The 22,238-nt window shown below is 35.2% G+C and overlaps 1 protein-coding gene across 5 annotated transcripts in view; it reads left to right on the forward strand.

Annotated features, from left to right (window-relative positions):
• ERC2 (ELKS/RAB6-interacting/CAST family member 2) overlaps positions 1-22,238 on the forward strand; it is a 782,253-nt gene that overhangs the window by 350,962 nt on the left and 409,053 nt on the right. For all 5 annotated transcript variants that reach the window (XR_001145038.1, XR_001145039.1, XR_001145040.1 and 2 more), the window contains 3 exons: positions 6,170-6,310; positions 9,163-9,303; positions 13,304-13,339. Coding sequence is in view for 2 of the 5 variants with exons in the window: in XM_012720433.1 (XP_012575887.1) it covers positions 6,170-6,310; positions 9,163-9,303; positions 13,304-13,339 (318 nt within the window). In the remaining 3 variants the exon portion in view is untranslated. The remainder of the gene's footprint in view (positions 1-6,169; positions 6,311-9,162; positions 9,304-13,303; positions 13,340-22,238) is intronic.

The following is a 22,238-nucleotide window of genomic DNA, read 5'->3' on the forward strand; positions in this document are numbered from 1 at the left end:
TATTTGGATTCCTTGTATGCCTTTTTCCTGTCTTATTGCTCTGGCTAGAACTTCCAGTGTTATGTTGAAGAGCAGTGGCAATAGTGGACACCCTTGTCTTGTTCCTGATCTCAAAGGAAAGGCTTTCAGCTTTTCTTCATTGAGGATAATATTGGCTGTGGGTTTATCATATATGGCTTTTATCATGTTGAGGTATGTTCCCTATATGCTTGGTGTGTCCATGGTGGTTATGATGAATTAGAAGTGCTGTAGGTCGCCCTAGACCTGGGCCTTTGGCTGAGTAGGTGGCTGGCTTTGTTTACACTCTAACTATTGTGAGCTTTTCTGGCTTCCAAGTCTTCAGGCCTCTGTTGTGGGGAGGGGGATCTCCCCCTCCCCACAAGAGTGCAGGGGAGTGCCAGAGGGCTGAAATCCTCTCAACTGAGCAGGCTGCCAGTCCTCCCTCTGAGCTTTCAGGGCTCTTTTTGTTTAGTCCAAATAGTCCCTCCCTAAGCAGTGCCTCTCCACTGCCTGAGGTCCTTTCACAGAGCCCAGCTGTATCTCTTTAACTCCAGGATTTTACCACAGTTTTTGTGGGTAGATGTGGTGAGCAGGTAGACCCCTTAGTAAGTCTCCCCGTTTGAGGCACTTCCTATGGCCTCTTATGTTGAATGTGCCCATGCAAGATTGTTAAAATTGCTGATTATCCTAGGGTTGGGTCTGTGGTTGGGTCCTGTCTAACTGTTCCCCCCCCCCCCTTTAACTCAGAGGCTTTGTGAGTCTTGTTGACCATGCCTTAAGAATGGCACCAAGACTTGACCAGACCCTAATGTTGCCTAGTCTCAGATCTCTGTTGTGGGGCCAGTAGATGCTGGTAGGGCTAGAGAGGCCCTAAATGCCAGTTCCTCTTCTCTGCCTCCCTGGCTCTAAGTAGAGCAGTTTTTTTTTTTTGTGTTCGTTTGTCCTCCCCCACCCCCACCCCCTCAGCAGCTTGGAATCCACTCATCTAGCTGTGTTGTCTCAGTTTATATCCAGGGCTTTGTCAGGGCTGCTGGGGCAAAGGATGGCAACACATCTGAGACTGCTGGGGCAAAGGTCAGCAACACTTCTGCAGTGCATCCTCAGGTCGCTGGTTCCAAGCTGTAGCCTTTTCCCACAATTTGGTTTCCTCTCCCTAGGTGAATTATCTCATTTTATCTCCAGGGTTGTAGCAGGGCTGGGGCAAAAAGCTGCTGAGCTGCCACAGCTGCAGCTGCAGACAGTTTCCTTCTGCAGCGCTTCCTGGCATCAGGGCACCTAGATTTTTAAAGGAGCCAAACGAGTAGGAAGCCACTGGCATTCCCTGATCAGAGTTGCAGTGTTCAGCTAATCCTGCCTGTGTGGCTTCCCTTATGGGGACTCCCCAATCGCTGATTCTCCCTGGGTTATTTTCCTTCTAGTGAGTCCAGGGCGTTCTCATTTGGGTTGAAAGTTGTAGCATATTAAGTCTATAGTCCGTTTTTATATAATCCCTGTGAGTTTGGATGTAGTCTCAGCGTCTTTATTCTGCCGCCATCTTGCCGGTTCCCAAGCTGGTGTAGCTGATCAGCGGCTTTGTGTGGCGCTTAGGCACTCCCAATCATTTCCCTGAAGCCCCAAAACCTGCCCACTCTAAGTGGGTTCTGCCATCCACCGTGTCAAGACAAAACATACATAACTTTAATGAAAAGGGACTTCAATACAGTAAATATACAATACGAAACACAAAGAATATAATCAAGCACCTGAAATTACCCATCCCCTCATGGGCTAAAGTAAACCCAAAAGGGATTGGCCCAAAGCAAGGCCTGAAAGCCTAGACTAAAGCACCTTCTAGCCAGGACCCATGAAAAAGGGTCAGAAATAGCCAGACAAATCTGGGAGGAAAAGAGCAAAATCAAAATCAATATAAACACTGCCATAGTCACCACCCTACAGGTATCTCACCCACATCTGCTTTAACCAGTCCAGGGTCAGGAAACAAGCCTGGTTTCTTTATCACATGCTTGCTGCTCTATGTGGCTTCCTCAGGTCTCCTTCTTGTTCTCCATCCAGCTTCCTTTTTTTCTTGTCTTCTCTCCTTTCCTTTTTCTCTGCTCAGCTCCACCCTCCTTCTGGGTGAGGCAGGGAACCTGGAACTTCCTTTTTCCTAGGGACCACCCTGTTACAGTCCTCCTTTTTGATTTTTACTATCACCATATCTATGGTGGCACAAATTTTAGGGTACAGATGGTAACCAACATTGTCCATGAATGTCCAATAAGTGGAAAATAGTCCATTAGTGCATGTGAAAGGGGAAAAAAAACCTTCTGGTGTATATTATAACCACAGTAACAGAACAAAAAAAACTTTAAAAGTTGTTTAAAAGGTTCTCTCAACCTTGATCCCAACTTTGTTCAACTTGCATGCACAAGTCATTTACAAATACATGTTAGCTTTCATTTTTCTATTTTTGCATAAATCACAGGGCAGAATAATCAAGTAGCAATTTGTTGTTGTTGCTGGCCTTGCTGGAGTCCTCCCTACAGCATTAGAGCGAACCATCGATGTCCAGTCCACACAGGCTTCAGGAGCGACGTTGGTCTCAGCAGACTCAACCTGGAGTTTCCTCTTCTTGAGGTTACCAGGACTTTTTTTTTTTTTTTTTTTGGATCATCCAGGCCTGCCAATGAGGCAAGCTTCCTCACCTTCTTTGGAGGTCTCTGGAACCCTACAAAGTAACAGGTCCTCGTCTTCTTGGTTCAGCTCTATTTGAAGTTCCTAGAGAATGCCAAACAAAGCTACTGAAACACATTTCCAGCACATTTCCAATTCATTCAGGTTAAGCGAACAAAATTTCCTATTGAAGTTATGCAAAAATAGACTTGAGTAGTAAATATTACTACCACTATCTTTACACTGTGTTGGTATCAAGGGGAGAGAAAGAAATACACGTTAGTTTTGCTGAAGAAAAAATTACTGTGTTTATATTGATTTCGATTTTGCTCTTTTCCTTCCAGATTTGTCTGGCCATTTCTGACCTTTTCCATGGCCAGAAGGTGCTTTACTCTTGTGGTGGGCTTTCAGGCCTTGCTTTGGACCAATCCCTTTTGGGTTGACTTTTGCCCACGAGGGAATGGGTAACTTCAGGTGTTTGATTTAGAAGTTATATTCTTTGTGTTCCGTATTGTATATTTACTGTATTAAAGTCCCTTTTCATTAAAGTTATGTATGTTTTGTCTTGACGCGATGGATGGCAAAACCCACTTAGAGCAGGCAGGTTGTTGGGGCTTTAGGAGTGCCCCTCTTTCCCTGCTCTGGAACAGACTTGGTGCCCTGTAACAACACCTCCAGGGTTTGGCGTGGGGCAAAGGGGCTCCTGCAGCCTGCCAAACTTCCAGGCGCCTGGGTCTTTCTGGGAGTTCCCAGAAGGGAACTCCCCAATCGCTGATTCCCCCTCAGTTATCTACCTTCTAGTGAGTTCACGGTGCTTTCGTTTGAGTTGAAACTCACAGTAAGTAAGTTTGTAGTCCGTTTTCAGTCCTCAATTCCTATGCAAGCCTGGAAGCAGTGATCTCGGCATCTTTACTCTGCTGCCATCTTCTGTATATATTTTTTTACAACTTCATGTAAATGCATGATTAACTTAATAATAAAATTCATAATTTATAAAATATTGAATTTATAAAAATGCTTAAAGTTTTCCCAACAGAAGCAGAAAAATTAGACTGTGTCGCCCACTGATTTGATAAATAAGACAAATCTATTTTATAAGGATTTTGTTTTTAGGAATAAAGTTTATTGATTATAGTTATACATATAAAAGCTGGGAAATGGGCCCAGTAAGGTGAAATAACTTGTCCAGAAATGAGAACTCTGGACATATCGGCACCATCCCCCAGGCAGACAACATCAATCTTTAAGGTGCTTGCCAGCTTCTTTACCTAGCACTCCAGGAAGGCATTTCTATTCTAACTTGACCCTTGCTTGGGAATTGGTTGCCACATTTGGACTATTCCATGGTTGTAAAGCCGGTATGATGGAATAGGACTATAGCTTTCACTGTCTGATCTTTGTGCTTTTGACAATGTTAGATCACCTTTAATGGTCTCTCCCTCACAAGTTACATTTTTTTCCAAACCTAGTTGTGCATATACTTTGGAACAAGATATGAGCAAAAATATGTATTTCAAAATTGTGGGCTCAGGAGAACATTTAATGATTTGCTATCTTTTGACTGATGAAAAGGACCCATTAGGCACTGCTCACCATTCCACTTGCATTAGGACATCCCAGGAAGTGTGTTATTGCTTTTCACTTCCAGGAATTTATTCAGATGTCCCAAGCATGCAAAAACAATGCTGCTTATTGAGTTAAGACTAAGTATGACTTGGTTCTAGGATTGACACAGAAGCCCAAGAGACAGATCCCACAGTATTTATAAAACTTGTCCCGCCAAGTCTTGTGGTAGCCACAGAACAGATAAGCAGTTGAGAAAGCCAGATAGACCATTGCAGTTCAGTTCCCATTTAGTGATAAAGCACAAATAGATTAGACCTTTGCAGAGCCAGATGGGTGTACAATGAACACTTGCCAATGCAAATAAGACTAAAACAAGAACACTTTGTTGGAATTTCTGTAAGTTAGTTGTTAATCAAGTAGATCATGGCATATTAGGGCCTTTTAGCACATGTTTTTGACATCTGGCCCTGCGCGGCTGACAGTTAAATTAGTTTTGTGATTGACGGAGAAATATTTTGTAGTATTGAATCATCAGTAACACTTAAAAACATTATAGTGCTTGTTGATTTTTTTTGTCATCAATGCCCAGCAATAGTACAAGGGTTTAGAGCAAATCAACCTACTTTGCAAATGACTCTGACACCTTTTGGATGTTAACATGCGTACTTAATATTATTGCCCTTATTTTGAAGCCATGATTATTCCTAATTTGAGTTCTTGTTCCCTCCATCAGCCCTTTTAGTTGCCTGTTGTATGCCAGGTGGCACTTTATCCAACCCTGGTTTAAGAGAGTCATACCACACACCATTTCATTGTGAAAATCCAGGGTAGACCTGACCTTAGATCTCTTTGAAGGGCTCCAGGGATATGACTATAGGAATGTGGACTCAGGTGTGTGGCTGGGATTCAGAGAAACCTAAGTCCCAGTGTAGACCTTCTGCTGATGAGCTGGGTGGGGCTGAATGAGTCATGTGGCTTTCTTGAACTGGACTTGGATTTCTCCCATGTTAGCAGTAGCACTTGTCCAGACTTTACAGCTGTGATGAGGACTAGACAAGAAGGGTATATTATATAATGCCGAGCATGAAGTGAGTTCCCAATCGAAGAAAGCTGCTTTTTTACCGTTGCTCAAATTCAAGCAATATTGCAGGGTCTTCAATATCTCCCATTGAAAAAATATTAAAGTGAATAAACATTTCCAGATACCTTGGAAAACCATTATACAATGAGCCTTTTTTTTTTTTTTCCAAATTATAATTGTGAATTCAACCCTAAGTCCTGGAGGGCTAGGTCATGCAACATTCTGAGCCACATTTTCTAGCCAGAGAAGAGTCTTTAGAAACCAAGGAAGGTTCTTTTGTGTTGACTAGGAAAGTCAAGCACAGAGCCTTAAAAGTGGTTGGTTCTGCTTTTTCCCCTTGCCAAGGCTCTGGCAAAACTGCCTTCTTGGTGTCTAAACCTCCCTGTATTGGAACTGCTGTTTGAGTCTTCTAGGTATCACTATGAGAGGCCTCAGCAAATGGACATTAAGCTCCCTTGCTACCCTAACTTATATTATAATAGTTTATTTTTACATTATTTTGTTCTTTTTCCATCACAGTTGTAAACCTCATGGACTTCCCATCACCAATTCACCCATGTACCCCTCCCTTCACCCCCCCACCCCCCATTTTTTATCCCATTTTCCCATAAAATGTCTCTGGTATATAGTTGTTCATTGTTATTTTATTCTTACTTTTATTAATAAGCTAAAAGCTATATTGATAGTCTTTGTTAAATGTTGTTATATACTGCTTCTCCTTATAACCCAATTTTGTATACCTCGTTCCTATTGGTTTCTTTGGATCATTTCTTTCATTTATTGCTTCTGATTTTCTTCTGTAGGGTGTGTTGGTATGTACACTGATGGGTATTTTCCTGACAGTTCTTTTTTGACAATTGTGTCTCATAGGAGAGAATAATTGAACGTTTAAAAGAACAGCGGGAGAGAGATGACCGAGAAAGACTAGAAGAGATAGAGTCCTTCCGAAAAGAGAACAAAGACCTGAAAGAGAAGGTCAATGCTTTACAAGCTGAACTCACTGAAAAAGAGGTGAGTCAAGAAAAACAAGTGAATGACCTTGGTAGTCTCATTCAATACATATATATCATGGCCTTGTGAAACTCAAGACTCACTTTGAGGGACTGTAGGAAGGCTTGGGAAAATGGTTCCCTTTTCTTTGTAAAGCTGTTTGAATCAAAATAAAATAGCATGTGACCCTCCTCATTGATTTTGGTTATCAACTCTACTCTACTAACTGCATATAGTGCAACTCCTTGAAACTTTTCTTGAGGTTTTACCACATTTGTATGACTTAGAAGATCCCATTTTTTTTAATGTTTCATGATTTGTTGCTTGAGATAACAGTAAACAGCAGTGACAATAATAATAATCATTTGACTCTACTGAAAGCCAATTTTTCTGTTGAGTGCGTTGTTCTTGCCAGGCTTCTCAAAGAGATCACTTAATATTAGCAGGTTAGGAGTGTCAGGCTGGATGCAATGGCTTAGGCTAAGTCTGACTGCTCTTATGAAATATCATTTTGACGTTATGCTAAATAATTAAAACAACAGTTTTACACTATAGCAAATGATACAAAATACAACTTTTATCTATATTTTTAAAGTCAAATAATATACTTAAAAAGAAATTTACTGCTTGGGATAGTGAGAGAATGCTTTAGACTGTTGGAGAAGTTTAAGATGTAGTAATGTAGTAACCTTATTTTATTCCATCTCCTCAGTGCAAGAATATGTGGTTCCTTTCATGTATTTTCTTCATAGTAAACATTCACCTCTTCAGAGCTATTACATACCAGTCCGCCCAGTTATTCTTTATCACTGCTCAGTTGTCCATTTCCCAGTCCCACAGTATTATTCCTGCCCTTGGATTTTGACAATTCTATGTAAATTAAATTCTTTCCTCCCAAAGGGAAGCCATTGGTGAGTAATAGAAGTTTTCAGGAAACTTCTTATTGCTAAAATGTAATTTCATAATTTTTTTTAGAGAAGATATTATTTCTCTGATCAGAAAATACTTCTTCCTACTATTTCACTGCCAAATCCACCCTGTGAGGTCTGTGATTCCTGTAGTTGGTATGTGACAAAAGGCACAGAAACTTTGATCTTTTCTGCTGTATCTGTCACTGGCTGCTCATGCTATTTGTGGGTTTGTGCTTTAAAACTGATGTAGATAAATGTAATTGGAAAGAGATCTTGATGACATTGTGGTCCATAAGCTTTATATGAGAATAACTTTGCCCACAATGCCTGCATTGTGTGAATTTTAAAGAGACATTTTAGCAAGCAATTGTTCCTGGATAATAATGTGCCTGCCATTGGTCTGGGTGTGTTGGTCAAACTTCCACTCGAAAAACAAAACTATATTAGGAAATTTAACCATATTAAGAAGTTTATTACAAGGAATTGTTATAAGGGCTGGCCAGGCAAATTCGAAACAGGACAGGCCATCAAGAAGGACAGACTGGAAATTCTCAGACAGAGTTGATGCTGTGGTCCACAGGTAGGATTTCTTCTCCTCAGTGAAATGTCAATTTTGTTTTTAAGATCTGTCAACCGGTAAGATCAGGCCCACCCAGATGACAATTAAAGTCAACTAATTGTAGATATTAGTCACATCTATATCTTTAGAGCATCATCTAGATTTGGATTTGACTGAATAAGTGAGGATTATATAGCCCAGACAAATGGACATATAAAGCTAATGAGCTACCTCAAGGACCCTATAACTTAGTTGATGTTTTGATAATCTTCATCATGACTTTATCATAAGGTCCTTTACTGTTTCTGTGAAAATGGTACATGTTGAAATGGGAGCTAGGCACCTGGTTTGTGACCTGTAATCTCTCTTTGGAGAAGAACTTACGTGTCAGTCTTGACCTGAAAAATGAGAATAACTAATATGTCCCTAAGAGGGTGCCTTGGAGCATTTCTCTCACTGCTAGCGTTCTGTAACAAGGTTATCTCAGGACCTGTAAAGCAGCAGAGATATAAGGTATTCGGCAGTATCAGTTACTGAACTGCCATTGTATGCACAGGGATGAAATGGATATAAAGGAAACATACAATGCCCAAATTTGGGTAAAATCTGAACATTTTGTTCCAGTTAGATGTTTCTAACAATTTCATATCTGGCAATGGATATTGGCCTTCTAGCTAGCAATAGTGAGTTCCACGATATAAGCATATAGATTTCTTTATGCTTTAGAATTTAGATTATACAGGGAATCTCCTCTTGGTTTTTGGGCATGATGGGGAATAATTTAGGTAACCCTGTATCGGAATTGGGAAGTTCATCATAACTGACAAATTTGGGTTTACAAAAGATTGGAACATAAAATATATTCTAAAATTTTAAATAATATTGATTCTATCGATATTTAAAAAGCCATTGTTCATTGTTCTGTTCAACAATGGATTTGATAAACCTTAGTAAGATTCTTCTTTTATATTCGATTTGCCAATTTGTGAGGCTGAGGCTTGAGTATTAAAGTAGGTATTTTCTTTTATATTTGTCTTAGCATTTGCAGGTCCTGACAGCAATAAAGGTAAATGGAAGGTTGAGGGTGTCTGTTTTGCTATGACATGTAAAGACCACCTTGGGACTTACATCATTAGCATGACTTAGAGACATGAAACATGCATTTACTGACCACACCATTTGGTCACATTTGATTCTACTGCAATTAGACACTGCTTGGCTCTGTAAGTTAGCCAACTTTAATTTCCTGGCCAGAGCAGACTATTGTTACCTTAGTAAGACTATATTTACCCTTCCTGTCTGGTGCATACTTTATTGCTATGTGTGGAATCAGTGATTCAAATTAAAGACATTGCTAGTAGCAATTACAAGTGTTTAACTTACTAGTGTTCTTTTCCTTCCAGTCTAGTTTAATTGACCTCAAAGAACATGCGTCTTCATTAGCTTCAGCAGGACTGAAGAGGGATTCCAAATTAAAATCTCTAGAAATAGCCATTGAACAAAAAAAAGAAGAATGTAGCAAATTGGAAGCACAGTTAAAAAAGGTAAGTGAAGTCTAAGAAAAATCAGCTTATTTTAAAATGAATTTATACAATAGGAAAGGAGGAGGCATTTTTCAGAAGAAACAAAGTCCTTTATCTTTTGCTGTCTGTTGATAAACGAATTAATTAAACACACTCTTAACTTTATTCCTAAAAAGTATGCATCAAATCTGTCTGTGAACCTGAAAAATTATCTTAAGTTTCCTGTCTGAAAAAAACATGAAAATAGTAGTGAAAGTGAAAAATATTTTAAAAACTGTTACTCTGGGCAAATCTCAGTATTCAAAAAAGATAAATGGAAATGTTTACAACAGATTAAAGGCTCTATAGGGGCTCTCTTATGTGTTTGATAAACTTTTATTTCTTTCATAAGTAGGTCAAATTTTGTATTGGGATTTTGTAAAACTTTACCTAACAATATTACATTTTATATGTTTACCAAGATAGCCAGGTCCTTAGAATATCCGTGGGGATGACTATTTAAACTTGACTAAAATAGCCTTAGCTGATAAGAAAGCATGTTGTATGTAGAAGAGTTTAGAAAAGAAAGCAGCATCATAAATATGCAACATTACTGTGTTTTCTCTGAACTAGACATTTTTGTGGAGTACATTTCCAGTCATGCATTGTTCCTTTGACTTTTTCCCTGTGTTGTTTGGTACGTCTGCACTCATTGTTCACATAAAACTCATAGCGTTATGAGTTTAAGCATTTTGTTTCCCTTTGACAACTTATAAACTTACTCAAAATTGGTAAGAATCTAAACAATCAAGTAAATCATGTTATAAAATTTGACAATGTGTAACTCATAGCACACTGAAATGGGGATTTATTTGCAAAAGTTATGAAGATATATGACATAAATGATAGAGATATGAAAGCATGTAATATCTGTTTTTCTAGATATTTAAAAATTTAACATACTGTTTTGTATGATGCAATGTATAACAGAAATGTGAATATTCTGTGTTCACTTTTGCACAGAATTACAGGAAATTATCCTGAGAAGTTTTACACTGATGAAGTCTCCATAAAATCTGGAAAAAGATAAATAGATCAAATTCCTTTACAACAAAACAGCCAGAAAACTTCTATATTTCAAAATCTTATTGCATGTTCACTCACCATCTCACTTAACAATATTTAGTTAAGAAGAAACTTTAAATATTGGGTAAAAGAACTTCAGTTGCCCATGTTAGAGTGTTTAAGTGGAGATTGATTTGGCTATTTATGTACTGGGTATGTGGTAATTGTTCTTGACATATTTATGAATGTGTTCTGTAGCATAGCATACATACACAGACCTATCAAGAAATGGACTTATGAAGAGTTCTTTTTATGAATAAGTAGTTTTGTATTCATAAGGCAATCTCTAAGATAGCTCTATGAACAAGAGAATCTCACTGGCTCCCCTATGATTGTCTTTTGGATTACCTTACTTCAGTTACAGTATGCTGAGTCCCAAAGAGGAAGGATCTCAAATAGACCAGGGCATGAAAATTGCCCTTCAGCAACTCTGAGGTGCCATTATGAAGATGAGGGCACCCTCTATATTATTTCTACTTTTTCATAAGAATCATCTATAGAACTGGAATCCTCTAGTAATTAAAAAGAAGAGATTCATGTATTTCTGCTGTCATTTCTAGGTACATGTCTAGATTAGCTTAGTAAATCAACATTTATGCAGTTCAATTTAGTTTCTTTCAACATAGCTATGGCTCACCCAAGAAGCCACTTGGAGCATTAGGTTTTCTTAGACTCTCAGGTAGACATGTACTAAAATTCACAGACCAACCCCCATAAATATTTTAGTATTCTTTCTAACATTTTAACATTCTGCCACATCTCCAGGATTAAAGTAACAAGTCTGGCCGTGTTGCTGTAAAGGACCTATTTAGTTTATAAAAAGATAATTTATTTCAAAGCATACAAATAATTTTTGCTTATACTATCTCCTAAATGCATAGTACAGTGTGATTAAATAAGGTAATTATAATTTAAATATTTTTATACCTAACCTGCAGATGCTATTTTGTTATTTTTGGCTATGTAACATCAACTAAGTTCAAACATTTAAAATACTTTTTCCAGTAGTCTTTAATTTCTTCTAATAAATAGTTCCATAAAAACCCCAAGTACCCATCACCTTAAAAAGAATTGAGATCTACATGAAATATTTGAAAATATAAGCCAACAGTATATGAATATACATATAAACACATCATTTACTCATGGAAAAATAAGCAGCTATAAAAGCTTAAGGAGTGTCTGGGCCGCCTTTTAAATAAAAGGGTATGTGAGTTGTGAATAAAATATAAAGGGTTACTAAATGAAAGCTGAAAACATAATAGTTTTATTATGTCATAAATAAACCCTGAATTCCCAATGGAATTTTGCTCAAGATTTGCAAGAGTCCAGGTATTTTTGCCATAAAATACACAACATTGTAGGTGTGTTTTACTGAGCAGAAATCTTGTCTGTGACAATGGAATCCAAATGGTGATTTAAATTTGTTTTTGTCTTACAAACAATGCTTGAAATTGGCAATGTGAATTTCTACATAAAAGTTTATGGAGAACATTCATACACATAGTTATTTTTAACACTTTCCTCTGCTAATTGAACATTTCCAAATACTTTGTGATAAGAAAATGGTTACTGGCACAAAGCGAACTATGCCTTACACATTTTATTCCATCTTTTAAAAACAATGCAGTCAAATAGTCATGTGAGACAAAATCTTTACTGATATTAGTGAGGCTGGCAAATGACACTATCCAAATAATGCATAACTTCTAGTTGTGAGTGTATTTTATAATGTGAGTGCACATTAATTTTAACTAGACATCTATGGGTTGAGAAGAATCTGACTAGTCATGTGTGAGTCATTTTACCTTTCAAAAGCATATTTGGTGTTCAATCTATAGAAGTAAATTCATCTTCTATGATTAGTAATCACTTGAGGAACAGTAGAAATTCAAATGTTGAGATTTGTACTATTGGTAATTTTCCAATTGATACCATCTTTGAAGATGGTTTTTATTTTCAAACCATAGTAAAATTGTCATTGCCTTTATCAAAGCTGAGAAAATAGCAAATGAGTTCATGTGAAGGCTATGTCTTTACTTAAAGTAACTTAAAAGTTCCTATAATACTTTAACTTCTATAGCTTAGGTATACTTAGTTAATCATACTTAGTTAATCATACTTACTTAATGATGCAAGTATTTAAGATATAGCTTGAGAGTCCTATTTAAAATATTTAGTGCATTTAAATCTACACACATTTAAAGCTATGCAAATTAAACACAAGACTATTACAGATTCTTAAATTTACTTGAAACATAGTAATCATTAAATATTATATTTTTAATAATTATGAACTAAGAGTAGAAGCTGGTAGCAGTAGATACTACTATATTTTAGGTCCCTTTATTCTTCCTGATGACTAAATTGATTCTTTCTTTCATTTACTGCTAGTCTAATAATGTCTTGTTTACTGATATTTTGCTATTGCTAACCTGCAGTTTGCTGATCTATATTTTTCTAAAGTTAGGCTGAATAAAAAATTCAGACAAGCTATAAATTCAATGATAAGGTTTAATTAATCTTTTATTATTACCGTCTTTGAAGTTCAGGTAATAAATTGCAGACTTGGCCAAAAGTACTACTTCTGATTCATTGCTAGAGGCCAGCACTTCATGTATCATCAAAAGTGGACAGCTTTCTTTATTTCATGGGTTATTTAACTTGAGAAAGGGAAAGTAACACAAACCTTAAATTTCTTATTCCAGCTATTCTTTTTTAGGAGCCAAAGTCAACATTTCTATTTCCCTAGAGTCTCTCACTTTCACTGTGGAATGTTTAGAAACTGAAATTTCTTCTTTTTTAATAACCAGTTTGTCTGTGCAAATGCACTGGATTTGTTGAGCTAATGCTGTTTTTCTGGATCTTTCCTCTTTCCCTGTCTGTGCTTCAATGCCTTCCCAACTTTGCAATGTAGCAAGCTGAGCAGTTGTTCAATCAGATGTACAATCCAGTAAGTCATTTCTGAAAGTTCCCGCTGTAACATATCAAAGCATGAGGATCCATTTGAACACAAGTCATAGTGTGCCATATTGGGGAGGTTTCAAAAATATTTGTGAATCTCTTCCCATTTATGTTCTGGCAAAGGAAATGACCCGTGCAGCGGCCACTGCCATTTCTTTTGAATGTGAAATGAAAAAATTAAGAACTCAAGGAAATCTCACCAACTCTGATATTGCTTCCTCCTTCAATTCTAAGGCGACAGAAAATCAAATATCAACCACAATTATAATCTTAGATCCTCAAACACAGACTTATCTTTGCCCATAGGACTAGCATTTGTAAAGTAGCAATAACTCCATGGATGTTACATTTAAGTGACAAATTAAAATAGGTTTAGTCTTTAAATATACAAGCTTATTCTTATTCTCGTGGGTTTTGTAAGAGTTAAAAACATGTCCTTTGGCTGTTTGGCTGAAGACAAACTAAAATATAGCCTCCTTATAGCAGATAGTACAAGTTAAGATAATAGGATAATGGTACAAAAAAAAAAAAAGTAACTAGTAAAAATATGTGAAAATTCTCCAGATACTACCTCTCATTTTTTAAAATCCTTATGACAGGATTATGCAAAGTAGTGTAATATATATATAATTTATTAAAGGAGAGGTTTTTGTTTTGTTTTGTTTTTGCCAATTTAAGTGGAAGAACATCATATAAAGGTGACCAAGATTTGGCATTTGGCAGAAATGTTATCATAAATTCTAAATTACCTCCTATTAGTAATTAATTCCCTTCATGGGAAAAAGGAATAGCATGGGTAAAGAAATCAATTTAGGATATATTGAAGCACGATACACAAGATTCTTGGGTACCTTTATTCGATTTAGTCTTCATTGCCATTCTTTAAGGCAGATTTTATTCTTGCAGACAGAATTCCTCAAGCCCTATTGGGGAATCTTTATTAACTTCTTTTTCCAAATATGATTTTTAGCAGAGCATTAAAGATTATCCAGATTTTCCTAACATTTGGATGGAAGTGTTAATAAATAGACTCAAGACATTGAAGAGGTGAAGAAAGACAAATAAAACTGGAGTATCATTAAGCTTGAAAATTGATCCTGGGAAAAATGAGTGTTTTTTTTTAGATGGTTTAAAAAAGGTACAAATTAATCCCACATTGGTTAGGTAAGTACAGAAAGAAAACCTAAATATGTTACATTTTGGGAGTGTGTAGGACAAATGGTGAGGGATTTTTCTCTGCAGCAGCAAAGATTTCCCAGGACCCATGACAGGAGCTTAACATCCTTGTCAGACTATGTAGACCTCAAGAAAGAGTTTTGTTAACTTTTAGTCAGTTTCCAGAAATGTCGATGACATGGGAATTGAACTCTGCCTTCGTTTCACTCCAGTGATAGGTCTCTAGGAGACAAAAACAAACTTTTTAGTTATTTGATTTTTTAATTTTTAATTTTTTAGTTAAATGACATTGGTTACAACATTACATATGATTTAGCGATACTGGGATTACACTTCTAGGTGTATGTTAACCACCACACATCCAACACCAACCCATAATTCCTCTAGGTGACTACCTTCTCACCCAGTTAATTAAACTACCCCATTGTTTAGGCACCCTGAAATATGGCCAGGTTTTCATTATTTTAATTCCCTTGTCCAAATAAGTGATCCACCTCTTATTAGACTGATAGTGATATGGATGCAGCAAGATGGATTTTCTGTCCTTAATAATATCTTTTATTTATTTATTTTTGGTTATAAAAATAATATATGGTCATAGTGGAGAATTTGCAAAAAGTGTGGAAGGACATAGGAGGAAATAAAATCAGTGAAACATATCACTGCACAGAGATAATTACTAGGAATATTTGGCTGTTCCCTACCTAGACATCTTTTGGTCGTACTGTTGTTTTGTCTCCTCCCTCTTTCTTTGCTCCTTCCCTCCCTTTCTCTTTCTTCTTATAGAATATTCTACTTCTTTCTTCTTTTCAACAAACTGGTATCAAACTGTTTTTTTTTTTTTTTAGGTTTATGGTCATAGGCCAACAGAATAGTAATTATTTATTACTTAAGAGTAATTAATTACTCTTAATTAATAGTAATTAACTATAATTCTGAGGTACTATTTGATAGGTCGTATGCCACTCTTACACATTGCTCTAATGTGCCATTTCTCCCACACTCCTCCTCCCCCCCTTTTTTTCCCAGTATCAGTAATGCTTGAAGAACATCTTTCCATATTAATTTTTCTCGCATTTACTTTTTTTTCATAGTTTTATTACTGGAACATTGATTTTGTAAAGTTCCCAATAGTTCCTGCTGTGTTGCATTTTAGAGCATTTTTACCAATACATGTATCTTCAAGCGCTTGAGTTACGGTGGCCTGTCTGCAGCCTAGCAGCCAGCAATGACAGCCGTCAGCTTCTATGACTTCAAGAAATGCTTACGTGGAAGGTTTTTTTTCTCATTTAAAATTTCCTTTCTTTAATTTCCTACTTTTCTTAGTGTGGCTGAGTTTGAATACATTTATTAGCTCTTTCTGTTTGGTGAGTGGCTTTACATCATCAAGTACTGGTTTTTGAGTTTACTCTTTTGTTCATTGGTGTGTATGAGTTATAGTTTATGCAAAACTTTTGTCAGATTTGCGGTAATTTTTTTATCTTAAATTTTGTTAGAGGCAAAGGATTTACTCTTTGCCAGTAATAATGGATATAATCAATAAAATTCAGACTATAAAAAAAAATTTGTTAGCGGCATTTACCTGTATTTATTTTTAAAAAGTTTCTTTTTATATTCCTTTAGCCACCTTATCTTTAGTTTTTTTGATTCTTGTTAAGAAGTTAGGTCTAACTTCATATTTTTCTAAATGATAACTGAATTATTCCAGCTCCATATTGAATAATTTTCTTTATTCACTGATCTTGATATTATTGTATTTTTTACTAAATTGTCATATGGACAACAGTCAATGTTCATTGCTTGTTGGGTCATAATTTTAATTATTGTGGTTTTATAATATTTTTAAACATCCACAGAACAAGTTCCATCCTAATTCTTTCAGTTTTTCATTTTACTTCTTTTGTTTTAATACTTCTATCCTTTAATTATGTATATAATATGTATCAAATATTTAATATATATAATATATACATTTCTAAATAAATTGCTAGATCATATTGTCAGTAAAAAGCACAATTGTTGGTGTTTTAAATTTGAATTATATTCATTTCATTTAGGGTTATGGATATCTTTCAGTATTCTTATTTATGAGCTTGATACAACTTGTATTTGTTTCAGTGGTCTATTACAGTAAAGTTTTGACATTTTCCTATTATAGCACTGATATTTATTTTTAAGGATAGTTCTAAGCACTGATATTTATTTTTAAGGATAGTTCTAAGCACTGATATTTATTTTTAAGGATAGTTCTAAGCTTTAGCTATTGTGATTATCTTTCTCCAATTATTTTCAAAGCATTTATCAGTAACTTGGAAATTTGTTTTATTTTTTTGTATTTTGTTTTAAATATGGCCACCTACAAAATTTGGTGAATTATAGCTTAGTTATTTTTATGAAATAAATTGACAGCCAGCTTATGTCCATCAATCTAAATAAAAAAAAAGAATTAAAATTTGAAGTCCTCACATGAGTACAGTTTTTTCCTTAAATAGATTTTTTTTTAAAAAAAAAAACCTTTATTTTTACTTTAGCCACACCATTATACAAAGTGATGCGCTAATGCCACTTCTTAGGAACCTAGAATTTTGCCTTTGTATCCTTATTATTTGTATAATCAGAATTTTTCTGCTATTTAACTGCCAGCCTACTCCTGGAAGAGTTTGGTCTTATCATAAATAGGTGCAGGTTATCTTCACTTGAGACTTTTTTCTTCCCTTAGTTCTTAATTCTAGACAAATAGTATGGTTTTTTCAACAGTCTCAAATGCCTAAATTGCTGTAGCCTGAATGGTTATTATGCCCATAGATGATATCCAGAGGTCTCATAATTTTTTTTAATCCATCTTTAGATTCTCTGGGCTCTAAATTTGGTGCTCTGTATTAGACTTTCACTACTATAAGCCAGGGCTACATGTACAAGTTCCTCCACCTGGGCAGCATCCATTGAAATCCCATCTCTTTTGCAAATGCCTCCTTTGCAGGGATCACATTTGGGTTCATAAGAAAAAGACCAAGTATTTTCCCAGTCCAGATAGAAAAACTTCTTGTCAATGTTCAGTGACATCTTCCTGATTTAGATGTGGTTGTAACTGCAATCCCAAGCACATGGTGGGCTGGGTTGCAAATGCTTTCACATTCATGCTAGGTTCAGTGGCTTCTCTTAGTGACTTTTTGAAGCCCATTTCTGAAAATTATTTGTTTTATTCATAGGCTAGTGCCACTAATATAATGGAAAATTACAATTATTTAAAAATAATTCAGGGAATACATATAGCAGGTATAAATTCTTGCACACAGAAATACATGCCTCACTCTTGATATAAACTTTAAGATCTAAAGAATCTAGCTAATATCTTGAACACCATTTAATATTTGAAGTTCATATTTTGTTTCAGATAATTTCCTCAGTTCTCTCTTATATTACTGATTTTAGGAAATTCCATAGTTAATAGGGCATACATTAATAATTACAGCTTTGTCTTGAAAGGGCTTAAATAGTGTTAAACTTATATTGAACTCTTTTTTAGCATGTGACACAGAAAAATATTCTGAACCTTTGTTTATTTACAAATATCCTGCTTGTTTCATCTATGAGGATAAATTGATTTTTAGAATAGCTGTTATAATACACACACTGTGACTATTCTGGATATACTTAGCTACAATTGTGAAGGAATAATTTCCTACAGAACTAGGTAGTGTAAGGTTGAAAGATACGTTGCCATTTTCCAAATATTTTATTAAGTCTCAGCTTTTGTATTTTTTATTTACTGAGTTTAAAATACAAATTAAATTTTACATTATTGTCCTATGTCATCCTTAACTGCAGTTTATCTTTTTAAAGTAGTATTTTATTCTTAATTCAGAATTAGGTGAATATTGGAACTTATTTTAGAAGATTAAAATCACATATAATGTTTTAAGTAGTTTATACCCTGTTCTGCTATTAAGATATGTAAGGAATGTTGGAGTTCTATTAACAGACCCTGAACTCCCAAAGTACTGCAAACGAGAATCATATTTTTATAGTATATAAATCTAGGAAATTATTGCTAAAACCCATAAGCAGCACAGCAGAAAATCATCAAATTCATTTGATAGTGTTCTGCTTGTACTTTATGATCATGACTAATCATGTGTTTATTTTGAGAGAAAAGATTTTTTATTGAAATTGTTAGGGCCCATTTCAAAGACAGAATGTTATATAATATTATAACTGAATATCCCCTGCCTAGTTTCACAGCAGATTTCTGTTTGATTCTTTCATTTCTAGGTACTTGGAATGATGAACTAGCATTTTATTGGGAAATAATCAATGTCCAACTTTATAAAAGGAGTATAAATACATGTGATTTGTCCTATCAATACTATCAATCCCTGATTTGGCCTTTGCCACTTTTACTCTTTGCTTTGGTTTAAATATAGTATGAGCCTGAACTTTTGCTCTGTGTACTGAATTAGTTCTAACTTCTTTCATTAACAGAACCTCTAGATGTTGTCATATGTTACTTGTCCCAAGTCATGACCAGATTTCTCTTTTGTGCTTGATTTTTAGGCTTTCATAATCAGTTCACATCAAAATGCCAATGCTTGCCCACATCAGTTAGGTTCTAAACTTTGTTATGATTATTCCCATTTGTGGGGAAACTTCCTTACATATGAAAACACAGGAAACATAATTGGGGGACCCTTAAAATGTGTAGATCTAATATGTAATACAGATATTTCAGAAATGTTATTTTCCCAATTTTCTGTGATTCTCTGAGATGCTTGAGAGTTGCTCTAAGTTACTAGAAATATTTTGAGGCAGAACCAGAAATCTGGATATACTTTTAAGCTGAACTACTTAATCAGGAGAATTGAATCTCTACATTAAGAAAAGAATCATTGACATCAGTTTTAATAACTGATGGATGTCTTTGAAAGTGACAGTGTTTTTGGCTACAGTTAAAGCTCTTAAACTCTTCAGTCTGCATTTTCAAGAACTAGAGTCTCATCTAATGAAGATAGGAATAAAGTTGAAAAGCTTTGAAAGAAGGGAAAGTCTCTTCCTGGACTTTTGGGAGAACTAAGTTTCAAATCAGTTTCTACAAAGTAAAGTAACTATTCAACTATGTATTTTCAATTTAAGTTTTAAAGGGTTCAGTTTGGTAGGAATTTGTCCAAATGATGAGTTATTCAACTATATCTGTTATTTTGTCAAAAGTACATGAGCCCATGGGTGATTTGGTGATGGGAAACCCAAGGGGGTTGCAACTGAGATGAAAAAATGCACAAAAATATGTAAAAATAAACTAATATAAAAATATATATAAAGCTCAAAAAAAAAAAAAGTACTGCTATCTACTTTTGATCCCCATCATGAACTTCCAGTCCTGGTTAAGGAATCCATGCTTTAATTTAAAAAGGCAAGAGAAATCCTGTCAAATATAATGTGAAAAAATAAAATGATGTAAAATTAAAGAAAGAAAAGACTATTTCTAACTAGAAACTAAGTACTTCACTCCAGTTTTAGAGATGGCGCAGCCCTTCTAACTTTGAAGGAAACATTGCTTTTTATAAACTCATTTTCCTCCTCCATTTCTTCAGTATAGGATCATTCCTATGTCTGCAGATCACAGAGCAACATGCTCATGTTGTACTGTTTAACAATTTCAGACTATCTTCTGAAAAGGTTATACAGAGCTGACTATCTGTGGTATCTTTCATAACAGCACAAATCTGAGACTCACCAGCCTACAATCACGTGAAATTCTCTCTTCTCTTGAATCTTCATCTAAATGACCTGAAATTGCTATTACCCAGAAACCGTGCTAAATGACTCTTCTTGAAGCTTTTTTTTTACTTAAATACTTTTTTTTTTTGTAATGTTATCTATTTACAAGATTAATAGTCCTTCAAGAATTCTGGCACAATACTGAAGGTGGTTTGACATAAATTGTTTTGCCCAGATATCAGTACATGTTGATACATAAAGATATATTTAACTCAAATCTATTCTTGAGGTTGTCTGTTATTTTTAAAAGGAAAAATCATTAGCATCCATAAGAACCATATAACAAACTCTAGGCCAGCTGTAAACCTGGCAATGGTCTTTATTTTAATAACATCTAATGTCATTGTCTCAGGGAGTCAAGAGTATTATAGTCTAGATTCAGGCATCGTTTTTTTTTTTTTTTTTTTTCTAGGCTTTCTATACGTCTAAACACCTTACAAGTCCTTTAACCATATTCACTTAGTGGGTTGAAAACATAACCAACCAATCTGACTTCACCCATGTTTAAATATGGTCTGAATTATCTTCTAACTAAGAATCTACTTTAAGGAAGGTGACCACATACTGCCCTTCCCAGACTATTTTCTCTGTAAATTTATGAGGGAGGCTTCTCTAACATGTGCAGTAATATACTGATGAACATTTATTAAATCTATGAACTATAAATTAAGCCCCATTCATGGGATGAAAATGTAAATAGCATTACTAACAGTTTTAGAGATGGTGCAGTTTTCTCATGCTTGTCATTTTGTAGTTTTTGTCCTTAGAGAAGCTAAATTATTTGCCCATACTCATAAAATGGGTAGATTTAGAATCTGGGTCTCACAATTAATGATCCTGTACCCACTCATTAAAAATAATGGTGATAATCATATAAGAATTACAACAACCAGGGCCTTCCTTAGTGGCACAACAGGTTAAAGCACAGCATGTTGAAGCCATCCACAACCGCTGCAGCATGAGTTCAATTCCCAGCCAGAGAGGTGACCACACACATGAAGCGGCAGACCTCTCCTGTCTCACCAGCTGCTTTCCTCAGCAGTGTATTTCAATCAGTCAGTTTGTTCTGCTCCCACTCTGTCTCTGGTGTATCCTCTCATGCCCAACGCCTCTAGCCTATACCCCAGTTCTTGTATGCATAATATAAATAGCTCTTATAAAAATTAAAACAACTAAATTAAACCACAGCAAATAGCTGCTAGCTCTTGTGATTCTTTAAATCAGTCAAGAAAAGAATTTTAACTAAAGTCAGGAGTAGGTAATCAAAATATTATTTATCAATTTATGTGTTGTTCTAGCTACTCATTGCTCAGTTAATTCTTCTTTAAAGATCTTAATGTTATTGGTTGGGTAGTTTGAGAAGGATGCCTTGAAAGTGTTGTTATTTTCCATAAAATAGTGGTAAAAATGTTAAAAACCAGGAGGGATTTATTACAAAATTTTAATTTTTTTCTTAGTGATTTAAAACTAAGCATTTAAAATACTTTTCTGTTTATGTGACAGTAATGAGCTGATTCTTATCACAAATAGATACATGGAGTAATTATTTTCTTTTGAAGTAGAATGTCTACATCTCTGTGTTTTTAACTGAATAGAAACAAACTTAATATTCATTACTTCAGTTAAAAATAAAATCACTAGGTGGATAAGCTCTTAAGGGCATATTAGCTAAGATTTCCTTTCAGATTATTTAAATTAAACCATCAAAGCTCAGTCATTTATTATAATAAAAGCCAGTAAAAATACTATTTAAAATGAAAATAATTATTTTCTATAAATGTTAGGAAGGTGGATGAACCAGCACTTGATAATATATTGTATTGATATATTTTTCCAAGTTCTTTTGCATAGTTATTTCTTGAATAAGGCACCCTTAGATTAAAGAACATGAAAACAAATTATTCACCTTTTATCCTCATGCTTAAATAATATGTTAC

Source organism: Condylura cristata, unplaced genomic scaffold (assembly GCF_000260355.1).
Source record: "Condylura cristata isolate star-nosed mole 26May11 unplaced genomic scaffold, ConCri1.0 scaffold00004, whole genome shotgun sequence".
Lineage (NCBI taxonomy): Eukaryota > Metazoa > Chordata > Mammalia > Eulipotyphla > Talpidae > Condylura > Condylura cristata.